The following is a 17,805-nucleotide window of genomic DNA, read 5'->3' as shown; positions in this document are numbered from 1 at the left end:
GGATTACCACTAATCTCTGTTTGGGCCGTAGGTTACCTGCAATACACTCCACTATTGGCTCTGCTTTAATCTGGATGTCCACCATCCAGCAACCAGTCGTTTGATTGGCTCCACCCTCCACTGCGGCTCACAGCAATATGTGTATGTGCTTGTGTGGATGTGTGTGTGTAAAATTCATCACGAAAAAGCACTCATCTATCGGAGACCCAAACACTGCTAGGAAGTGAAATTGCCTGGTTGCGCTGGTTCGCTGATGTCAGAGTTGTTATTGCTGCACGCATTAGAGCAGGATTACTGTAGATGAGGCTCAGAGTCTGACTGTGTCTGGGAATCGGAAGTGATGTGACGCACATGAAGAGGCCAACAGAGCAGTGTGCTGAATTAGAGTTATTATTACTAACCATCCCAATCAAGCCCTGAAGGTGGTGTATAACTTTTGGAAAAGTACTTATCTTTGAAAATGTATGATTATGAACAATAACTAAATAAATATTTTCAAACAAAACTGAATCAATGAACTGAATAACAAAATGTTTTTCTTGCAAAGAGTGTGCAAAGCTGGTTTTATACATGAAGCCCTTTCATACTGATGGAATCTGAGATGTCAACTGGAGCGCATAGGTCATCTTTGTGTGTGTGTGTGTGTGTGTGTGTGTGTGTGTGTGTGTGTGTGTGTGTGCGCACTCAATCTTGTACACTGTACATAGTTCACACCACTGAATGTGTACAGTTTATAACAAAGAAACAATGAGTCACTACTCCACAGCAGCTGCTGGCACCCACTGGATGTATGTGTGTGTGTGTGTGTGTGTGTGTGTGTGTGTGCAGTAAATGTCACAGAGTGAATTAATGATTCAGTAGCTAAATGTTAATTCAATAAAAAATGTCTTTGTTTCAAACTGCTAAAAAAGTCCAAAATCCAAAAATCTGCTAAAAAAGAAATTAATGTGATTGGCTGTGACTCTCCAGCAGTGATGCTCAGTAAATCTGTGACCTCCCCTACCCAGATTATTGAGTATTGATTATTGAAAATCAATTGAGAAACTGTTAATAAGTAAAATAACCAAGAGGGAGTGTCTCATCTTGGTTGTTTTAGTGAATTAAACATCTGACTAATTGAGGTACTGCACTACGTTGGTGCAAAAATCATATAAAACACAAAATTGTCTTGCCTATTTATTTGCAGAATAATAGCTTCCACTATATAAACATTATGGCAAAATCACGGATGGTGGACACATTTATATTGTGTCAAGGTATCTGTATATTGACCAACTCTAATACCAGTAAATAGATCGATAGATAGATGGATTGACAGATATGTAAAGCCATATATATTGATCTATCAAACTATATTATTCTACTAAGTTTTATCATGCAACGACGTCTGTTAGAAGTGAAAGTGTTTCCAGATAGACTGCTGAGTGCACTTACAGGTAAGTGCTTGGTGAAGTTATCTTGTTGCAACTTTAAAATCTCTCTTCGAGTCTCCGTCTCTGTCTAGCTTCTCTCTTACTGTTGGAAAGGTATCTGCATTTCTCCTTGTCGTCCTGGTTTGCTCCTTTTCATTTAATTATTTATCTCTCTCGTCTGTATCTCCACTGTGCGGGGGTTGTGCTGGCAGTCACATGGGTGTTTTCATTCCCCACCTCACCGTTGGGGGATGAAAGCACAGGGTGGGGGAGGAGAGACTCTCACCCTCTCAGCAGGATTAGGTAGATGATGAGTGGACAGAGAGACAGTCTTTATAGTACTGTGGCTGTGGTGATATACAGTACACATGCATGTGTTGGAGGATCCTTGTGGTGGCATGATGAGGAGGAGTGTAGTGAGAGGAAGACCTGCAGTTAAAGCCATCTGTCTTCTCTAATAGGCATCCATGTGGGAGAGAGCGACACACACATACATACAAACACACACACACACACACACACACACACACTTCCGTACACTGGCAGGCAGGCAGGTAGACCAGCAGATGGACAGACGGAGAGGAGGTTTCCTTTGTTGTAGAGGGCTGTACTACAACAGCAAATACTGACCCAATAATGAAGCTCCTGACTGATGCTGTGTGCAGTGTAGCAGGTGTGAAGGTTATTCAAACATTAGCAACAATGTCTTTTCAGGTTTATTTTGACAATCACACCGTTAAAGATTGTGTATCATGTTACATAGACCCATGCATTAAGTGATATATTGCAGGTTTGGAAAGGATCAGCAAAGACTGATTTGCAGAACCTGCAGTTTTAAGAGATTATTACACTCACTTCAATCCTGGAAGTAATTTATCACCATTTTGTTTAGTAACTGTAACAACAAAATCCTTTAAAATGATAAGGAATTACAACTGAAGTGTCAGTATAAAACCAGTATAAAACAATACAACTGCATACAATGTGGACATAATGTCATGTATTGGCGTGCAGCTGACTCATGACATACTTAGTGCTCATGTAATCAAATATAAACACAGAATTGAACTCAATAAATCTGCCCCATTTTAACTGATACTACGTATATCCAGCTATCTGAGCAATTATCAACCTGATATCTGATGTCCGTATTGGAATGGTGCATCCCTAGTTTAGACACTGCCAGTCTTTATGGTAAATTAAAATAATGCAACCCCCATGGTGAACATCTAATTGCTGAATTTGCTTTTATCTGGTCAGGTCACAGTTTAGAAGCAGTTGAGCCCTGATTAACTCCCAGTTCATGACTCGTATCAAACTGCCGCAGGCTTTGCTTCAGGTTCAAACTGAGGCCTTGTCTATTTATAATTCATGTTGGTCAGTTCATCACTGAAGATTCTTTACTCAGATATTAAAGAATTTATGTGAGCGTTGAATGATTTGAATAAATTTGAAACTTTTTCAGTGTAAGTTTACTATAGCCTTTCACAAACTGAGAATATTGGTGTTATTTCTTTGAAAACATGAGGGAAAAAAGACAATGATAAACTTGACAAGACATTTCCTAAAAAATTACATGAAATTATTTAGAATTAGAGTTTGTTTTTTTGTTTTTTAAAGAGCATGGGATTATTAAAAAAAAAATAAATAAAAAAATAGGGAAAATATATGTAAAATAATTTTATATTTAAATTGTGTTACAGAAAAAATAGAATAAATATATAAAATAAATATATATATTTTATTTTCAGAACCTTCTCTTAAGTTTGTTTCTTTTTGCTTATTTTTAGGTATTGTCTTGTAACTCATTTACTAATTTTTTGCTAATATTATGTCTATGTCTTGTTAAGTTCCATGTTGCCCTCTCCCACATTTTTTTTTTTAAATAAATCAAATCTATTTGCTCAGGCTTCTAGGGGTTTACAGCAACTCAGTCACATAGCTGTATTTTGTGTGAAGACTTGTTTTATTTTCAACTATGAGCAAAACAAGCTCATAAATTGCTGTTTGCTGTTATGCAATGTTACACTGAAAACTACAGAATGTGTCTCAAACAGCCCCTTGTTACACAGGCACACACACACACGTACGCATGCATATGCACGCGCGCACACACATCATGCATCACTGAATAAGAACTGTCCAGTCAGCTGGTTGAGGAGCACACAGTGCCAGTGGCAAGTTGACGCTGATGTTGCATAAGCAACTGAACAGCCCCAAGAAAAACTGTGTTTTGTTCAAGAAAAACAAAACAAAAAAACCCCCACCAAGAACCATTAAAACATGGCATCTCTATGTACACATTCTCACGCGTTCATAAACACATACTTCACACCTCAGACACATCAGGATCGTGTTTTAGTGGATAATGGATATTGAACATGGACACATACAAACATAAAATTTAACTGAAAACGATCATCGATACCTTATTACCGTATTTGTTGTCATTTTCAGTAATTCTGTATTAGAAATTGAAATAGTCATTATAGATGCTCATTCATTTAGGAGGAAAAACTGCTAAAGAAGCTCATGCAAGTGACTACAATAGCCATGTTTTTTATGTTATTTCTTTCAGAAACATGGGGGAAGGGGCAAATGTGGTGATATAAAACGCTAAAAAGAAAAACAGCAGAGTTTGTTTGAATCAGGGTAAATCCAGGGAAATCATCAGCAAATTGCAAAAACATTTCCTTCTGTTTCTGTGTTGGTATCAGATGAACATACACTGATGAAAAAAAAGCATTGTTGTAAATCAAGAGGACATTTGGCATGGTGGGACCACAGCTGTTGTGTGAGGATTTGTTGTTACACTGCGCACATAAACACCCACACATTTACACTTGCTTCATGCCTTTTCCTTGCACATTTCCAGTCTTCCCAAAGCCTCGGGATGATGATTTACAATCACTGAGTCATGCTCTGTTGTCTTTTTATCATGTGGAGATTTGTATTGTTGTCTCTCTGCATGTTTTTTTTTTTGTTCTGCTGACCATCTTTCTGATTGTCTGTCTGCAGGGATTTCCTTCCCCGTGGCTCTGGCATTGTGACTCGTCGTCCTTTGGTTCTGCAGCTGATGAACTGCCCCACAGGTAAGATCATCTTACCAATAAACATCTATGTAAATGTAAAAAAAAATATTTTCAGTTTCTTCTCTTCTATTTAGTCCTGCAGAGGTTTGGTTGAATTAAACAAATTGCATCTTCAAGCAATTCTGCACAGATTTCAGCATTCAGCATCTACAGCAAAGCCCTAATTTCCCTTTTCCACTCCTGCTGCTCTTGTGTTAAAACTAGATAATTTCCTTTGATTTTAAGAAGGAGACAACAGTTTAGACATAGTTTAGCCCCTATAGGTGCAACCCCCCCACCCAAAGTCTAAACATTGTGTGAAGAAAAACTGTCCTCCAGCATCTTTTACTCTTCATTCATCTCTACAGACTTGTAGATGATGACAACACTCGCATGTTACCATGGTTACACTTCACGAGGATGTTACAGGGTCTGCAAGCAAGCTTGCTCCCATACTTTTTCATGGTGTGAATTAGAAATTAAATTCATTCAGTTAAATGCAGTCATGGTTACTGGATTACCTTTGGGTAGGGCTTTTTAAACTGTGAGACACGTCACAGCAGCAGTTAAAGGGACAGTTCACAGTTCAGTTTTTTCCTCTTACCAGCAGTGTTATTTATTAGTCTAGACTGTTTTGGTATGAGTTGCTGAGTGTTTGAGATACCTGCCTTTTCTGCATTACAATGGAATTAGATAGCATTGGCTTGTGGTGCTCAAAGTGCCAAAAAAATCCATTTGAAAAACTCAACAGCAGTGTCTCCTTTCTACCAAACTACATCCGTTAGTCATGTCACCACCTAGAAGGCAATGTGCATCTGCTAGCTCTGCTATTACTATTAAGCTAGCAAATGTTACAGCTTAGCCGAGGAGGATGCCATTAATGTTTAGATCTCGTGCTGTCACGAGCCTCTCGTCCAGGTAGAGGTAGATGCACACTTCCTCCTGCATGGTGATAGCTGGTGGATGTAGATTGGTGCAAAGAAAATAGTTTCTACATAAAATTGCACACAACAAAGTCTGTTAATTATCTCCAGTAGCCAAATCATGATCTGTGGAAAAAGACATTGCTGTTGATTCTTTCAAATATATATTTTTTTGGCGCTTTGAGCACCACAAGCTGAGTGCCATCTAGATGCATTATATTTGAGAGAGGGCAGCCATTTATTTGGCTGATATCTCCAACTTTCGACAGCTCAGACCAAACAATCTTGACTGATGAATAGCAGCACAGGTGATAGGAAAAAATATGTAGTTTGGATTTGGGAATGAACTGATTCTGTGTGACTCACATTTCCTGAGAATATCATTATCTCTTATACAAAATCATGGAAAAAGACTCACTTAATAACTTAAAAACTTGCTTGAGAATCATCACATTTTTAAATTTCAGTCAGTATCAAAATAATCCAATGATAGTTGTCTATAAGTCTGTGGATACAATTTCAATAGCAGCTGCTAATAGCTAATTTGGCTGACTTTGCATGCCACACAGAGGCCAAAAAATGAGAACATTTTGAGCTGACTGCCTGACTAGTTGGCAACATTATATTTCCCGTTTACATCCCCTTCAATCCCAAAATTATGAAGACTATAGTTCCAAGATGTAGAGATTATGATCCCACAAACTGAGGTAAAATAAAGAATGATAATAGGAGTTATAAAATCCACTAAAATTTGTACAAAAGTCGTAAAGTGTTTTTTTCTACTATAATTTCACTTATATTAATTTATTTCTTCTTGCCTTCTCTTCTAGAATATGCTGAGTTCCTTCACTGTAAAGGCAAAAAGTTTACAGATTTTGATGAGGTCCGGCAGGAAATCGAGGCAGAGACTGACCGCATCACCGGGGCCAACAAGGGCATCTCCCCTGTGCCCATTAACCTGCGTGTTTACTCCCCTAATGGTGAGGCTGATAAAACTCTATTGCCACACAGATACTAATGTGTTGTGATTTGTTCTGCCTGTCTGACATCAATATATTATGCACCATCAAGGTTTTTATTCTGCAACAATTCATCTGAAGAGGTTCAGTTCAGTTCGTGTAGGTTTCTCTTACTTCTCCTGTACCCCTTTTCTTTTCCCAGTGCTGAATCTGACCCTGGTGGACCTGCCAGGGATGACCAAGGTGCCGGTGGGCGACCAGCCTGCAGACATTGAGGCGCAGATTAGAGATATGCTGATGCAGTTTGTCACCAAAGAGAACTGCCTGATGCTGGCTGTCTCCCCGGCCAACTCTGATCTGGCCAATTCTGACGCTTTAAAGATTGCCAAAGAGGTCGACCCTCAGGGTGAGTGTATACACACACAGAAACAAACACACACATTGTCATTTTACTGTACGTTACACTTCTCAGCTACATGTCAGTGGAAAATATTATACTTTTTACCCTGCTACTCATTTAATATTAGCCAGTCAGGCTAGAGTAATTTTATGGCATGATCAATTTAGCAAAAAAAAAATTCACAATAACAATATTACTGCGATATCTATAGAAAATTCTATGCTGTCAGTTGAATTCATCTTTAATTGTGTTTTTTGAGCATTTTGTCTCTTTTTTGGCAAATCATTTACACTCAAATACAAGTGTAGGGAGGTGAAGAGAGTCTGTAGCCATAACTATACAAAAGCATACAAAAAAGAGTAAATGCACTTAATGAATAGTGAAAAAGCAAACAGATGGTGTTGGGGGAAGGAGACAAAGCGAGAATGAAAGGAAATAGAAATTATTCAAGAAGTGCTGAATTCTTAATATGATATTATCATATATGTATGATTAACATTGTATCAATATTTCATTTTTAAACATCAAGGTTGTTGTCAGAACCAGTATATCAAATATGGTGTCATGTTACTTTTTAAACTGCCCAACAGTATATAAAGTAAAACTTATTTTAAGGTCTTACTCCTTGCTTTTAAAGCTCTCTCTCTCTCTCATGGTCTCCTCCACATTTGAGAGTTTTTGTTCCCATATGTTCCTGCAGTCAACCTCAGATCCTGAAAAAATCTCTGTGCCACCAAAGACCAAAGGAGAATGTGTTTTTGCTGTCAGGGCCCCCAAACTCAGTCTCCATGTTGAATCTCAGCTATTTTTTTTCTATCTCTGCATAAATTGGTGTCTTTGAGCCATGTAACTTTGAAGATTCTGTGATTAGGCCATCAGGAAGAGAGTAATAACAATAATACGTTCATACCACTACAGGAGAGACTTGATGTTTTCTATACTAGCATCAGCAATCTTCCCAATTTTGTTGGAAAATATCAGCTATTGGCAAAAATCAAGTATTGTGCATCTCTAATATGCATTACAGCATCAGAAATGATGGTGTAGTTTAAGTTGCATTTTCAAAATTGTTTTGGTGTGTGTATGTGTGTGTGTGTGTGTGTGTGTGTGTCTGTGTGTGTGTGTGTGTGTGTGTAGGTATGAGAACCATTGGTGTGATCACCAAGCTGGACCTGATGGACGAAGGAACAGACGCTAAGGACATCCTGGAGAATAAGCTGCTTCCACTCAGAAGGGGTGAGCATACATACACACACATACACTTACACACGCACACACTTACACACACAGTGCTTCCTCTTTTCACTTCAGGGCTCTTGCAACGACACACTGTTTCCCTCTTGTGGTAGTGAGTGAGGCAGTCGTACTCAAAAATGTCCCAAGCACTGAAAAAAAAAACAAACAAAAAAACAACAGAAAAGGGATGGAGGGATGGAGGGTGTGATAAAACAGTAATGAGTTAGAACTCAAAAGACAGAAAGGTTGAAGAGTTGGAGAGGAGAAGCAGTGAAAAGAGCAAAGAGAAACACAGTGTTGGAAAAGAGAGCTTGCGTGTATCTTGCGGGCTGCCCTTTATTGCAGTTTGCTGATGTGGTACTTTTCTTTTCCATTTGCTCTTGGTTAGGACCCAGGCATGTGCTTTTGAATATTTTCCATGTCCTTTGTTTTTTCTACACCCCCCACTCCTTCTTTTTCTCCCTTCTCTCTCTGTCTAATCTGGATGTTCACATTTACAAGGCTGCTGGCTCACAGTTGCATTAGTTATAGAGCATGAAACAGCCTTTAACTGGGTGATGCATGAGGAAACTTAACTGGAGGTGAAATGGGATCCGCGTGACCTGAACTTTCCTGCTTGTTTCTCCGTTTTTCCTTGTACTCTTTCTGTCTTATCAACTTGGACACAAACACATACACATTTATTCCTGTAATTCCTTCTTCCTTCTTTTCTTTCCTCTATTCATTGTTCGTCTTTATTCTTTCCTTTCATCCCAAGTCTCCTGAAATGTGGTTTTCCTCAGCTAAACATTATTAAACACAGTTTTAAGCGGTTTGGTCCTGGAGGGGCTGTTCATTTTGGGTTTGGCTATTTAAACTCAGATGTAGAAAATAAAGAGCACTGCACACTCCCAGACTGCTCTAATACAAAAGTATACTACCGTCCAGTCAAATAACCAGTCTGACCACAAGTATTGCATTGATTCCAGTCGCTCCCTTAAATTCCAGGGAGTGATAAAAAAGAGTTGGTTTTCTGTGAATCTTGCAGCGTTTGACTGTTTTGTAAATGCTTGTGGGACTCTTGTCTGTCCAGGTTACATCGGTGTGGTGAACAGGAGCCAGAAGGACATAGATGGCAGGAAGGACATCAACGCTGCCATGGCTGCTGAGAGGAAGTTCTTTCTTTCCCACCCTGCGTACAGACACCTGGCCGACCGTATGGGCACTCCCTACCTCCAGAAAGTCCTCAATCAGGTGTGCAAAAGAGCAAGACATAGTGACTACATTTACATGCACAAAATATCCCAGTTTTTGCCCTTATTCTGAAAAGACAATATTAGCTGTTCACATGGCTAATGAAAATAAATACTCCACTAATACTCCAGATTACATGCAGCTGTGCGTACTCTGATTAACGTGACTGTTTATTACATCAAAATATAGAAGAGTGGAACGGCTGGAGCCACTTGTGCCATTTTGCTTCTTTTCATTAAAAAAAGGATTTTCTCAAAGTTTCCTACCAGTAGCGGACTTGTTAAACTGTGCAAACAGCCTCCCTCATTGTGACATTGGTGCACACATCCAACAACCTTTTGATATTCAGGTCTTTCATAATGTTTAGAGGTAAGTTTGTTTTTCTTTTTGAGCAGAAATGTGAGCACTCTTTTGGGGATGCATCTCAAGAACAGCTTCCAAACGCTTGGTGAGCTGGTTTTTGTACACACAGAGCTGACTGTACACAGACGAGAGGCTGCGTGTCAAAAAACGTGATTAAAAAACCCTAACTGAGACTCATTCTGAATGCTCTGTGTACATGTCCAAAGAATGCTATTAAAAGCTAAACAATATTGGCATATCCCATGTTTTAATTGGAAAATGCTACATTTAGAAAAAAGCTCACTTTGGATTGTCTGAACAGAATATGCTGTTAACATGATCTATATCAAATTCTGAATTTTTCATATTTGAAATAATCTTGGAATATTAGTGTGCATGTAAATGTGGTCAGTGAGAGCATCAGTCGCAGGTGACTGCTGTATGTCCATTCCAACATTCCCCATATTCCCAGTAATCTAATGTTGACCTTTGGCCTGCACAGCAACTGACAAACCACATCCGGGACACCCTGCCGGGTCTGCGGGCCAAGCTGCAGAGTCAGCTTCTGTCCATAGAGAAGGAGGTGGAGGAGTACAAGAACTTCAGACCTGACGATCCATCTCGCAAGACTAAAGCTCTGCTTCAGTGAGTAGATACAGTACTGGGTTCAGTTTATCTTCACATGTGTGTTGAGATGTGCCCTGTATTTGTCTATTTGTATTGTTTGTTAATGCGGCTTTTGTTCATGTTTTATATTTTATTGTACCCCCCTCAAATATAAAATGCTACTTCTCAAGGGGCTATGTTTTCAATAAATTCAAAATCTGTATCTCACTCTGCCTCCCTGCAGGATGGTGCAGCAGTTCTCTGTGGACTTTGAGAAGTGTATAGAGGGCTCCGGGGACCAGATTGACACAGCTGAGCTGTCAGGTGGTGCCAGGATTAATCGCATCTTCCATGAACGCTTCCCCTTTGAACTGGTCAAGGTGTGTGTCTGTCATATGTTGGTTTTTGTGTATGTGTTTTTGTGTGATTGAAGACTGGATGAAAATTATTGGGGCAGGGAGGGGGGGGGTAAGCTTAGATTTCACGTTTAGGTAAAGCAAGACTCTCCCCAGCTTTATAAATATGTTCTTTGGACTCTCTGCTTGACCTAACTCTAACCCCACAAGGTAATGCGCAATGCAATAGTACCCAAATGTAACAGTTGTGACACCTTTTTGGGATTAAAACACCTGATTTTGCAGACAATCACCAAACCCAAAACAAGTCCATTCAATCGTCGTAAATCTTTATGCATAAGGGTTTGCATTGAGCTGGGGGACAAAGACCTCTCATACTTGGCTCCTTGGACTTGGAGTAATCTGCAGAGCGTAATACATCTTAAAAACTAGTCCCTTTAGAAACATTTAAAGCCATGATAAAAGTCCATGTAAGTGAGAAACAAGCTGCTTTGTCTCTTGTGTTTTATTTCTGTCTATTTTGTGTTCATTTATATTTAAACTGTAACTGCTGTCTCAATTTCAAGGGACCTCCTGGTTAAATAATGGTTAAATAAATAAATATCAATCAATCAATCAGTCGCCAAAAATGTCATATTTAAACATTTTTATCTCGCGGGTGGTGGTTACAAAAACCATTTGGTTATGTTTAGGAAAATATATTTTTGATTTTTTGGTGGCTCTGTCCCCAGCTGGACAAGCAGCAATGGGTTGCTAGAAGCCACTGATGTTTAGTGGCAAAAAAAGCTGCTGGAAACAGCAATGAATGGCTAAAAACAACCTGTTTTGTTTGTTGGTCTTCAGCAGTGGTCTGCAGCTTGGCAGGTGTTTAGGTCAGCTCATACACTATGTCACTTTAGAAACGTTATGTATGAAACGACAAATGTATATCCGTGGTTTACAGAAAAGTACAATGCTAACGTTTTCTCCTGGCATCCGGGCTGTTAACTGTTGCATTATAGCTTCTATAGTCCGCAGAAAATACATTTTTGAGTGGCACATTTTTTATGGAGATTTATTGGTCATAAAGATGTTCATGTTAAAGTGAATAAAAATTGTGAAGTGAGTAAAAACTGTCTCAGCGCAGAAGGTTAAATAAAGTGTGAAATATCTTTACATCATTATGTCTCTCTCTCCTGGCGATCCTTTCTCAGTCTCAGACAGAGAGAAAGCCTCTCTCAGGACTCTGATTTTGGGCTTTTCTGACCCAAACATCCCTCATTTCCTCACATCTACCTCTTCAATTGTCATTTCTTCACTCTCACTTCCCCCACCTCAGCTTCTTTCCTCTGTTTCTCTCACTCCATCATCATATCCATCCACATATTATCCCTCCCCCACATCCTCTGCGTTCACCTTTCACATCATCTTTACCCCGAGCCTGTCCCCGCTTTATCCACCTCCCCCAACCTCGGTCTCTCTGAGGCTTTTACCTCAACCATCCCTTCACATGTTCTATCCTTTTTCAATTTCTTTTTTTTTCCTCCTTTCATCCATCCTTCTCCTCTGTCCTCTCTTACCCTCCCTCTGAGGATATAAATCTTACTCTCTGTGACTAAGGCTTCAGAAAAAAATGCCTTGTTGGTTTTTCACTGAGAGAAAAAAAACAGGTTGCTTCCTAACCTAAAATCCTAAAATCATTATATTTTTTATGTGTTTATAATGCATCCTTTTAAGACAATATGACACTTTGTTGAGGAAAGTAGGAAAGAATGAGGCACTGCAGTATTTAAATATAAAAATAAAAAAAAAGGTTGTACAGTAATATAGTAAATAGTAAAACACCTTACTTCCAGTGTGACTTTATGTTTTGCAGAGTGTAGGAGTCAAATGTGGGGGAGGGAAGTGTGATTAAGGTTTGCAAAATAAAAGCAGGATATTACAATACTTACAATACTCCCTGTTCTTTTGCAGATGGAGTTTGACGAGAAAGAGCTCCGCAAGGAGATCAGCTACGCCATCAAGAACATTCACGGAATCAGGCACGTCTGACCTCTAACTCACCCCTCCATCCCTGCTTCCCTCCCTCTTTACTTCACCTTTCTCTTTCTCTCTCTCTCTCCCTCTCTCTCTCCATCTCAGTCACCTCTGCATCTAACTGACTTTGCTTATCTAACCGCAAAGACCTCTTTGCTTAGACTGAGGGCTCTGTTGAATACTAATGGCATCAGTACACTTAGAGAAGATTTGGTATTAGATAGGTTACTTCTGGTTGCAGGTACTATTTGTTTTATGTGGCCTTTCCACATGTTTTTATGTTTGTTTTTCCATCCATGCCGGTGTGTGCATATGTCGCGTATCATCTAATAAGGCTGAAAACATCAGAAAAATCACGTGGATTTATATGTGTTGGTGTTTGGAATCAGACAGTAACAGGACATAGTGAGAAGCAGGAAATATGGGATTTATGGGTGGTCATGTGCTTGTGGGTAACAAGTATGTGTGGAGTAATGGAAAAGGAAATTATATTTAATTTATTTCCATGATAAACAGAATGTTGTTGGTTTCTGTCATCACTGGTATATCATTTATTTGGCTTATTTAAGTATCAGAGCTCAAGGCTAAAATACCAGCTTGATGGTTGGCATAATGTAGTAATGTTAGGAATGTTTTTGATGAATGGCTTGGTAGCAGTGGGTCGTACTCAGTTTTCATCTTAATTTGGCTACTAAAATTCAATTTTAAGGTTTTGAAAAATGCAGTGAAAGTCTATTTTCATATTCAGACATGTGCTAATGAGCTCTCCCTCTCTGTCTGTTTATCAAACAAATGAGAATGAGAGTGGAAATCAAGGGTTGCACTAGTCCTTTTGAATCACAATATGCTCAAAGGTTATTACCGGATTTTTGCATGATGACAGCAAAATAAAACCGCCTACCCCAGTTTTAATATTACTTAATATATCACATGTTGATTTGTTGCTCCATCCTCTTTCCCTCTCTCTGTCTAATTTGTGTCTGTTTTTTTTTGGGGGGGGGGGGGGCTCAGAAACAGAGGGTTATTCTTTATAATTAACACTCTTCTTTTTACCCAACCCTCCTCCTTCCTTCTTTCTCTCCACCATCCTCCTCTTTTTTGGCCCTGTGGCTGGTTCTCTCTCTGTCGGGCAGAACTGGCCTCTTCACCCCGGACATGGCCTTTGAAACCATTGTGAAAAGGCAGATTGGGAAGATTAAAGAGCCTTGCACCAAATGTGTGGACATGGTCATTTCTGAGCTAGTCAGTACGGTTAGGCAGTGTACCAAGAAGGTAAACAAATAAAAGTAAACAGATGATAGCACTTTTTGTTTCCAACCCTCATCTGCAAAGTCCCTCTGCTGTTCACTCACCTGACTCTCTCCAGCCCTCGCTGTTTGTTTTGGACAGCGAGGGGACACCTGGAGTGGCAGGGTGGGCTGCGGTACACCTGCCTGCCGACTATACCGCTTTGGACAAGTTTGGCTGGACAGGGTGGCCGTGGCAGCAATCTGTGCTGATAAAAACCAGTGTGGAGGCTGAGTGCTCATCAAAATATGGCTGCCAATAAAGTCTCAACTCAGAGCTTGAGTTTATGACTTTGATAAAAAGGCTTTGACTTTCCAGCTAGTAAATTCAGCACTAATCTTTTGCTTGAATTGAGCATGTTTTTCATGCTTATGTTATTTTTTTATGTTATTTTAAAGTCTTAAACTGTACTTTTACTTACTATAATCACTGTAAGAAAAAAACCCCAGTGGGTTTAAAAGCATTTAAAGATGTTCTTCATCTTGTGCACACAAGTTATTATCTTTGTTGTGGTATGTTGTGTGCAAAAGAGACACAGCTTAAAGGTCCAGTGTGTAAAATGTATGGAGATGTAGTGGCATCTAGCAATGAGGATTGTAGATTGCAACCAGCTGAAACTTCTCCCAGTTAGAATTCCTTCAGTGTTCATTATTAAGGAGGATTTCAGCAGGAGCCAACTTACCCGCAGAGGTCTCTCCAAAACAAACGACACGGGTGATTTAAACCGGTAAAAACAGTTAGTAAAGCACTTGCACATTACAAATCAGTGTTTCAACATTGTTTGGCATGTCAGAGACAGGCCACTAACTCAGCATTTTCTCTGATAACTTAAGATCCAGACTATCAGGAGATTTTACCAGGAGCTGAATTATTCTCAGAGGTCTCTTTGTCTCCAAATCAAACAGACCCAGTGATTTAAAGTGGTAAAGACACTGAATAATGCAGACTCACATACACACACACACAATAAAAAGTTTCTGAAGTGCTCATTGAGTAGGGTCTGCTAACAGATGGCTGTCATGAAAATATAAAGGGCCCTGTAGAGCCAGCGTTTGGTTTGTTCATTGTGGACTACTGTAGAAACATGGCGGCGCGACATGGCAGACTCTGTGGATGCTCCCTGTATAGATATAAATGGTTTATTCTAAGGTAATGAAAACACGAGTTTAATTTTCAAGTTTAATTTTCAGGTGTTCATACACTAAAGAAAACATACTTATTATTTTGTATTCAATTACTGCCAATATAGCCCCCTAAATCCAACACACTGGACCTTTAAGTTTTCTTTGAACCGCCTTGACCATCTCTGTGCAAGCTTTGTTGTACAGAAAATATTTTTAGCACTATGAAATTGATTTACTTGAGTAGTTTTCAAGTCAAGGAGACTCCAAGAACCTTGACTAAGATACTCTTTCCACCTTTTCTTACAGACAAATTTATACACATGTTTAAGATCATTCATCAGTCTTTTAGAATACCTGGCAGCGATATTGGATGACCTCAGCATCCAGACTTCCTTGTGTGTGAGGCTGCAGCCGTGCACCTACAGCAGACAGGAGCCACGACGATTATATTTTAAGTGCTCTCCACAGCAGCTCACAGCTATAGACGCTTGTGAAAAAAAAAGAAAAAGCAGTAGTCTTTATCCAAATTGATCCACTGTGACTAAACAATTTTAACAGCGGTTGGACTGCAACAACCTGGAGGCCCTGGGATCATAACTGTTATTATTACACTCCTGCTGGGAGTCAGAGGAAAAGGAGGGATGGGTGGAGAAAGGGTCAACAGCAGGAGGGATCAGGACGTTTTGGCTGAATGTTGAGGTGCACAGCTGCAGTTTCGCGGAATGTTGCTTGGAGTTGTTGGCTGGTGGAGTTGTGCAGGCTGGGATCTCTCTCTATTTCTTCCTCTATCTCTTGTCTTTCCTCTTTGTTCGCTCTTTATTCATAGATAGAGACTCCAGCGCTGTCCTGTTGTAGAATGGCTTCAGGGGAAACCAGATGTCTCACTTGCAATTTCTTCCTTCTGTGCTGTTTACCCTCTGTTGTTTCTTCTGTTCCATCTCCAATTTTTACCTTCCTTGTCTGTGTATTGCCTTTCCCCCCTCACCATCTGTTTCACTCCTTTTGTTTTTTTTTGTTTCACGCCTCTCACTTTTCTGCCTTTTCCTTCATGTCTTCTTACAACCCTTTATTTGGTACTTCTCCTCTTCTCCACCTTTTTATTGTCTTCTTTCTTTTTTCGTTTTATTGTACTCCTCTCTCCCGTGCCCCCTGCCTATCCCTACAGGACGGGGCTGTTTACCCCTGACCTGGCCTTTGAGGCCATAGTGAAAAAGCAGATCCAAAAGCTGAAGGAGCCCACACTGAAGTGTATAGATATGGTAGTGAGCGAACTCACCACCACCATACGAAAGTGTAGTCACAAGGTAAAATGCCAAAGAGGACCAAGCCACTTTCACTATCTCTGTTAATTGCACAGGTATGGGTAGACCGATAGCTGGGCATTCAAGTGTTGTCAACAGATGTGGGGAAAAAACGGACTCTGCCTGCCTTAGTGTCTTTTATACTATTTGAAAAGTGCTGTTCATATACCAAATAGTGACTTGGAGATTCAGATAGATATAAAAAAAATGCTGAATATTTATTTGTTCTGCTCTAAAAATCACCATACAACTGGGAAAATGACCTACTCTGTGTTGGAACTGCATGGTTTTGTTGATTTATGCTTCTAGTATATTGGGCACTATCAAAACATCAGTAAGCATATTGAGCCAGCCAATTGACTGTGTAAAGCTAAAAATAATTTATATAACCAGAGCTATAAACTGTAAATGCTTACTTTTGGTGTTTTTGAGAATACTTTATTTACAGATTTAACATGTAATAAATTTAATATTGCTTTTTTTGTCTTTATATACAAAGCCTCCAGTAACTACCACCATCAGGTCCATAACATGATTCCATTAGGCACAAAAAAACCTTTTCCTGTAGACTTAGGCTTTACATACACTGCACGATTTTGGGTTGTCCCAAATAAAAGAATGTAAGAGAAACGTGGTGATGTCTTTGCTTGTGGCTCTAAAACGGTGGTCCTACGTCACATACTGAGAGAGGCTCGAGGATGGCTGTTGTTATGGTGTTGTGATCAAAGACAGCCTGGGATAAAATTTTGACAGTGTCAGAAATTTGGGATGACCATCTCACTGTGTGACTGCTATTATGACCTACTAACCAACCAATAGAAATGCAGAATGAAATGACCTACCAATCAGCAGTATGAACCCGAATATACAGGTAATTTTACACCCAGGAGTTGAACACTTTCAGCTTTGTGCGCCACTGAGTAAATGTTATAGGACTAAACAGAGCCCTCTCCCCCTCAACGCTGTATCCAGTTCTCTTTCTATATCCGCAGGCTGTGCTCAGGCACATGGTGCTTTAAGCTAAAAGCTAATATCCACAAGCCAACATGCTCACAATGGTTTTTACCACCCGTCAGCATATTTTAATTAATGTTATCTGAACTTGAATGTATACCCACATTAAAAAGATTAGAAACTCATTGGTTTCAAATATATATATATTGCTAAAGGATCACAGTTTTAAAAAAATTAGCCAGCCAACTAACACTGGCACATTTACAGAAATGCTGCTTAATGTGCATTGTCCCTATACATAAATAAATAAAATTAAATGAAATTAAACTGCTAGCTATAATGCATATTAGAGCAGTTTAATTTTGGCTTCAAGATAAAAGCAGACACATCAGATGATTCCTCAAAAATATGTCTTTTCAACCAGCAGAAATCGGTCTATCCTTACTGTGAATCTTACAGTATTTAGTCTGATTTTAATTCAACTTTATTTTTTCATTTGTCTTCTGTCAATTATTGACCTTATATTGACAATTTAACAAATTGTTGCCTCTCGACCTGCATGTTAGATGATTTTCTTTTAATATT

General features: G+C 39.3%; 1 protein-coding gene across 1 annotated transcript in view; it reads left to right on the top strand.

Annotated features, from left to right (window-relative positions):
* The window catches only part of dnm1a (dynamin 1a), a 60,744-nt gene that overhangs the window by 6,761 nt on the left and 36,178 nt on the right, over window positions 1-17,805 (top strand). The window contains exons 2-10 of the mRNA XM_042509178.1: window positions 4,431-4,504; window positions 6,237-6,386; window positions 6,568-6,771; window positions 7,903-8,001; window positions 9,074-9,234; window positions 10,079-10,221; window positions 10,427-10,562; window positions 12,492-12,559; window positions 13,688-13,826. Coding sequence (XP_042365112.1) covers window positions 4,431-4,504; window positions 6,237-6,386; window positions 6,568-6,771; window positions 7,903-8,001; window positions 9,074-9,234; window positions 10,079-10,221; window positions 10,427-10,562; window positions 12,492-12,559; window positions 13,688-13,826 — 1,174 coding nt within the window. The remainder of the gene's footprint in view (window positions 1-4,430; window positions 4,505-6,236; window positions 6,387-6,567; window positions 6,772-7,902; window positions 8,002-9,073; window positions 9,235-10,078; window positions 10,222-10,426; window positions 10,563-12,491; window positions 12,560-13,687; window positions 13,827-17,805) is intronic.

Source organism: Plectropomus leopardus, chromosome 20, assembly GCF_008729295.1.
Source record: "Plectropomus leopardus isolate mb chromosome 20, YSFRI_Pleo_2.0, whole genome shotgun sequence".
Lineage (NCBI taxonomy): Eukaryota > Metazoa > Chordata > Actinopteri > Perciformes > Serranidae > Plectropomus > Plectropomus leopardus.
This window is presented reverse-complemented; position numbering and strand designations above follow the sequence as displayed.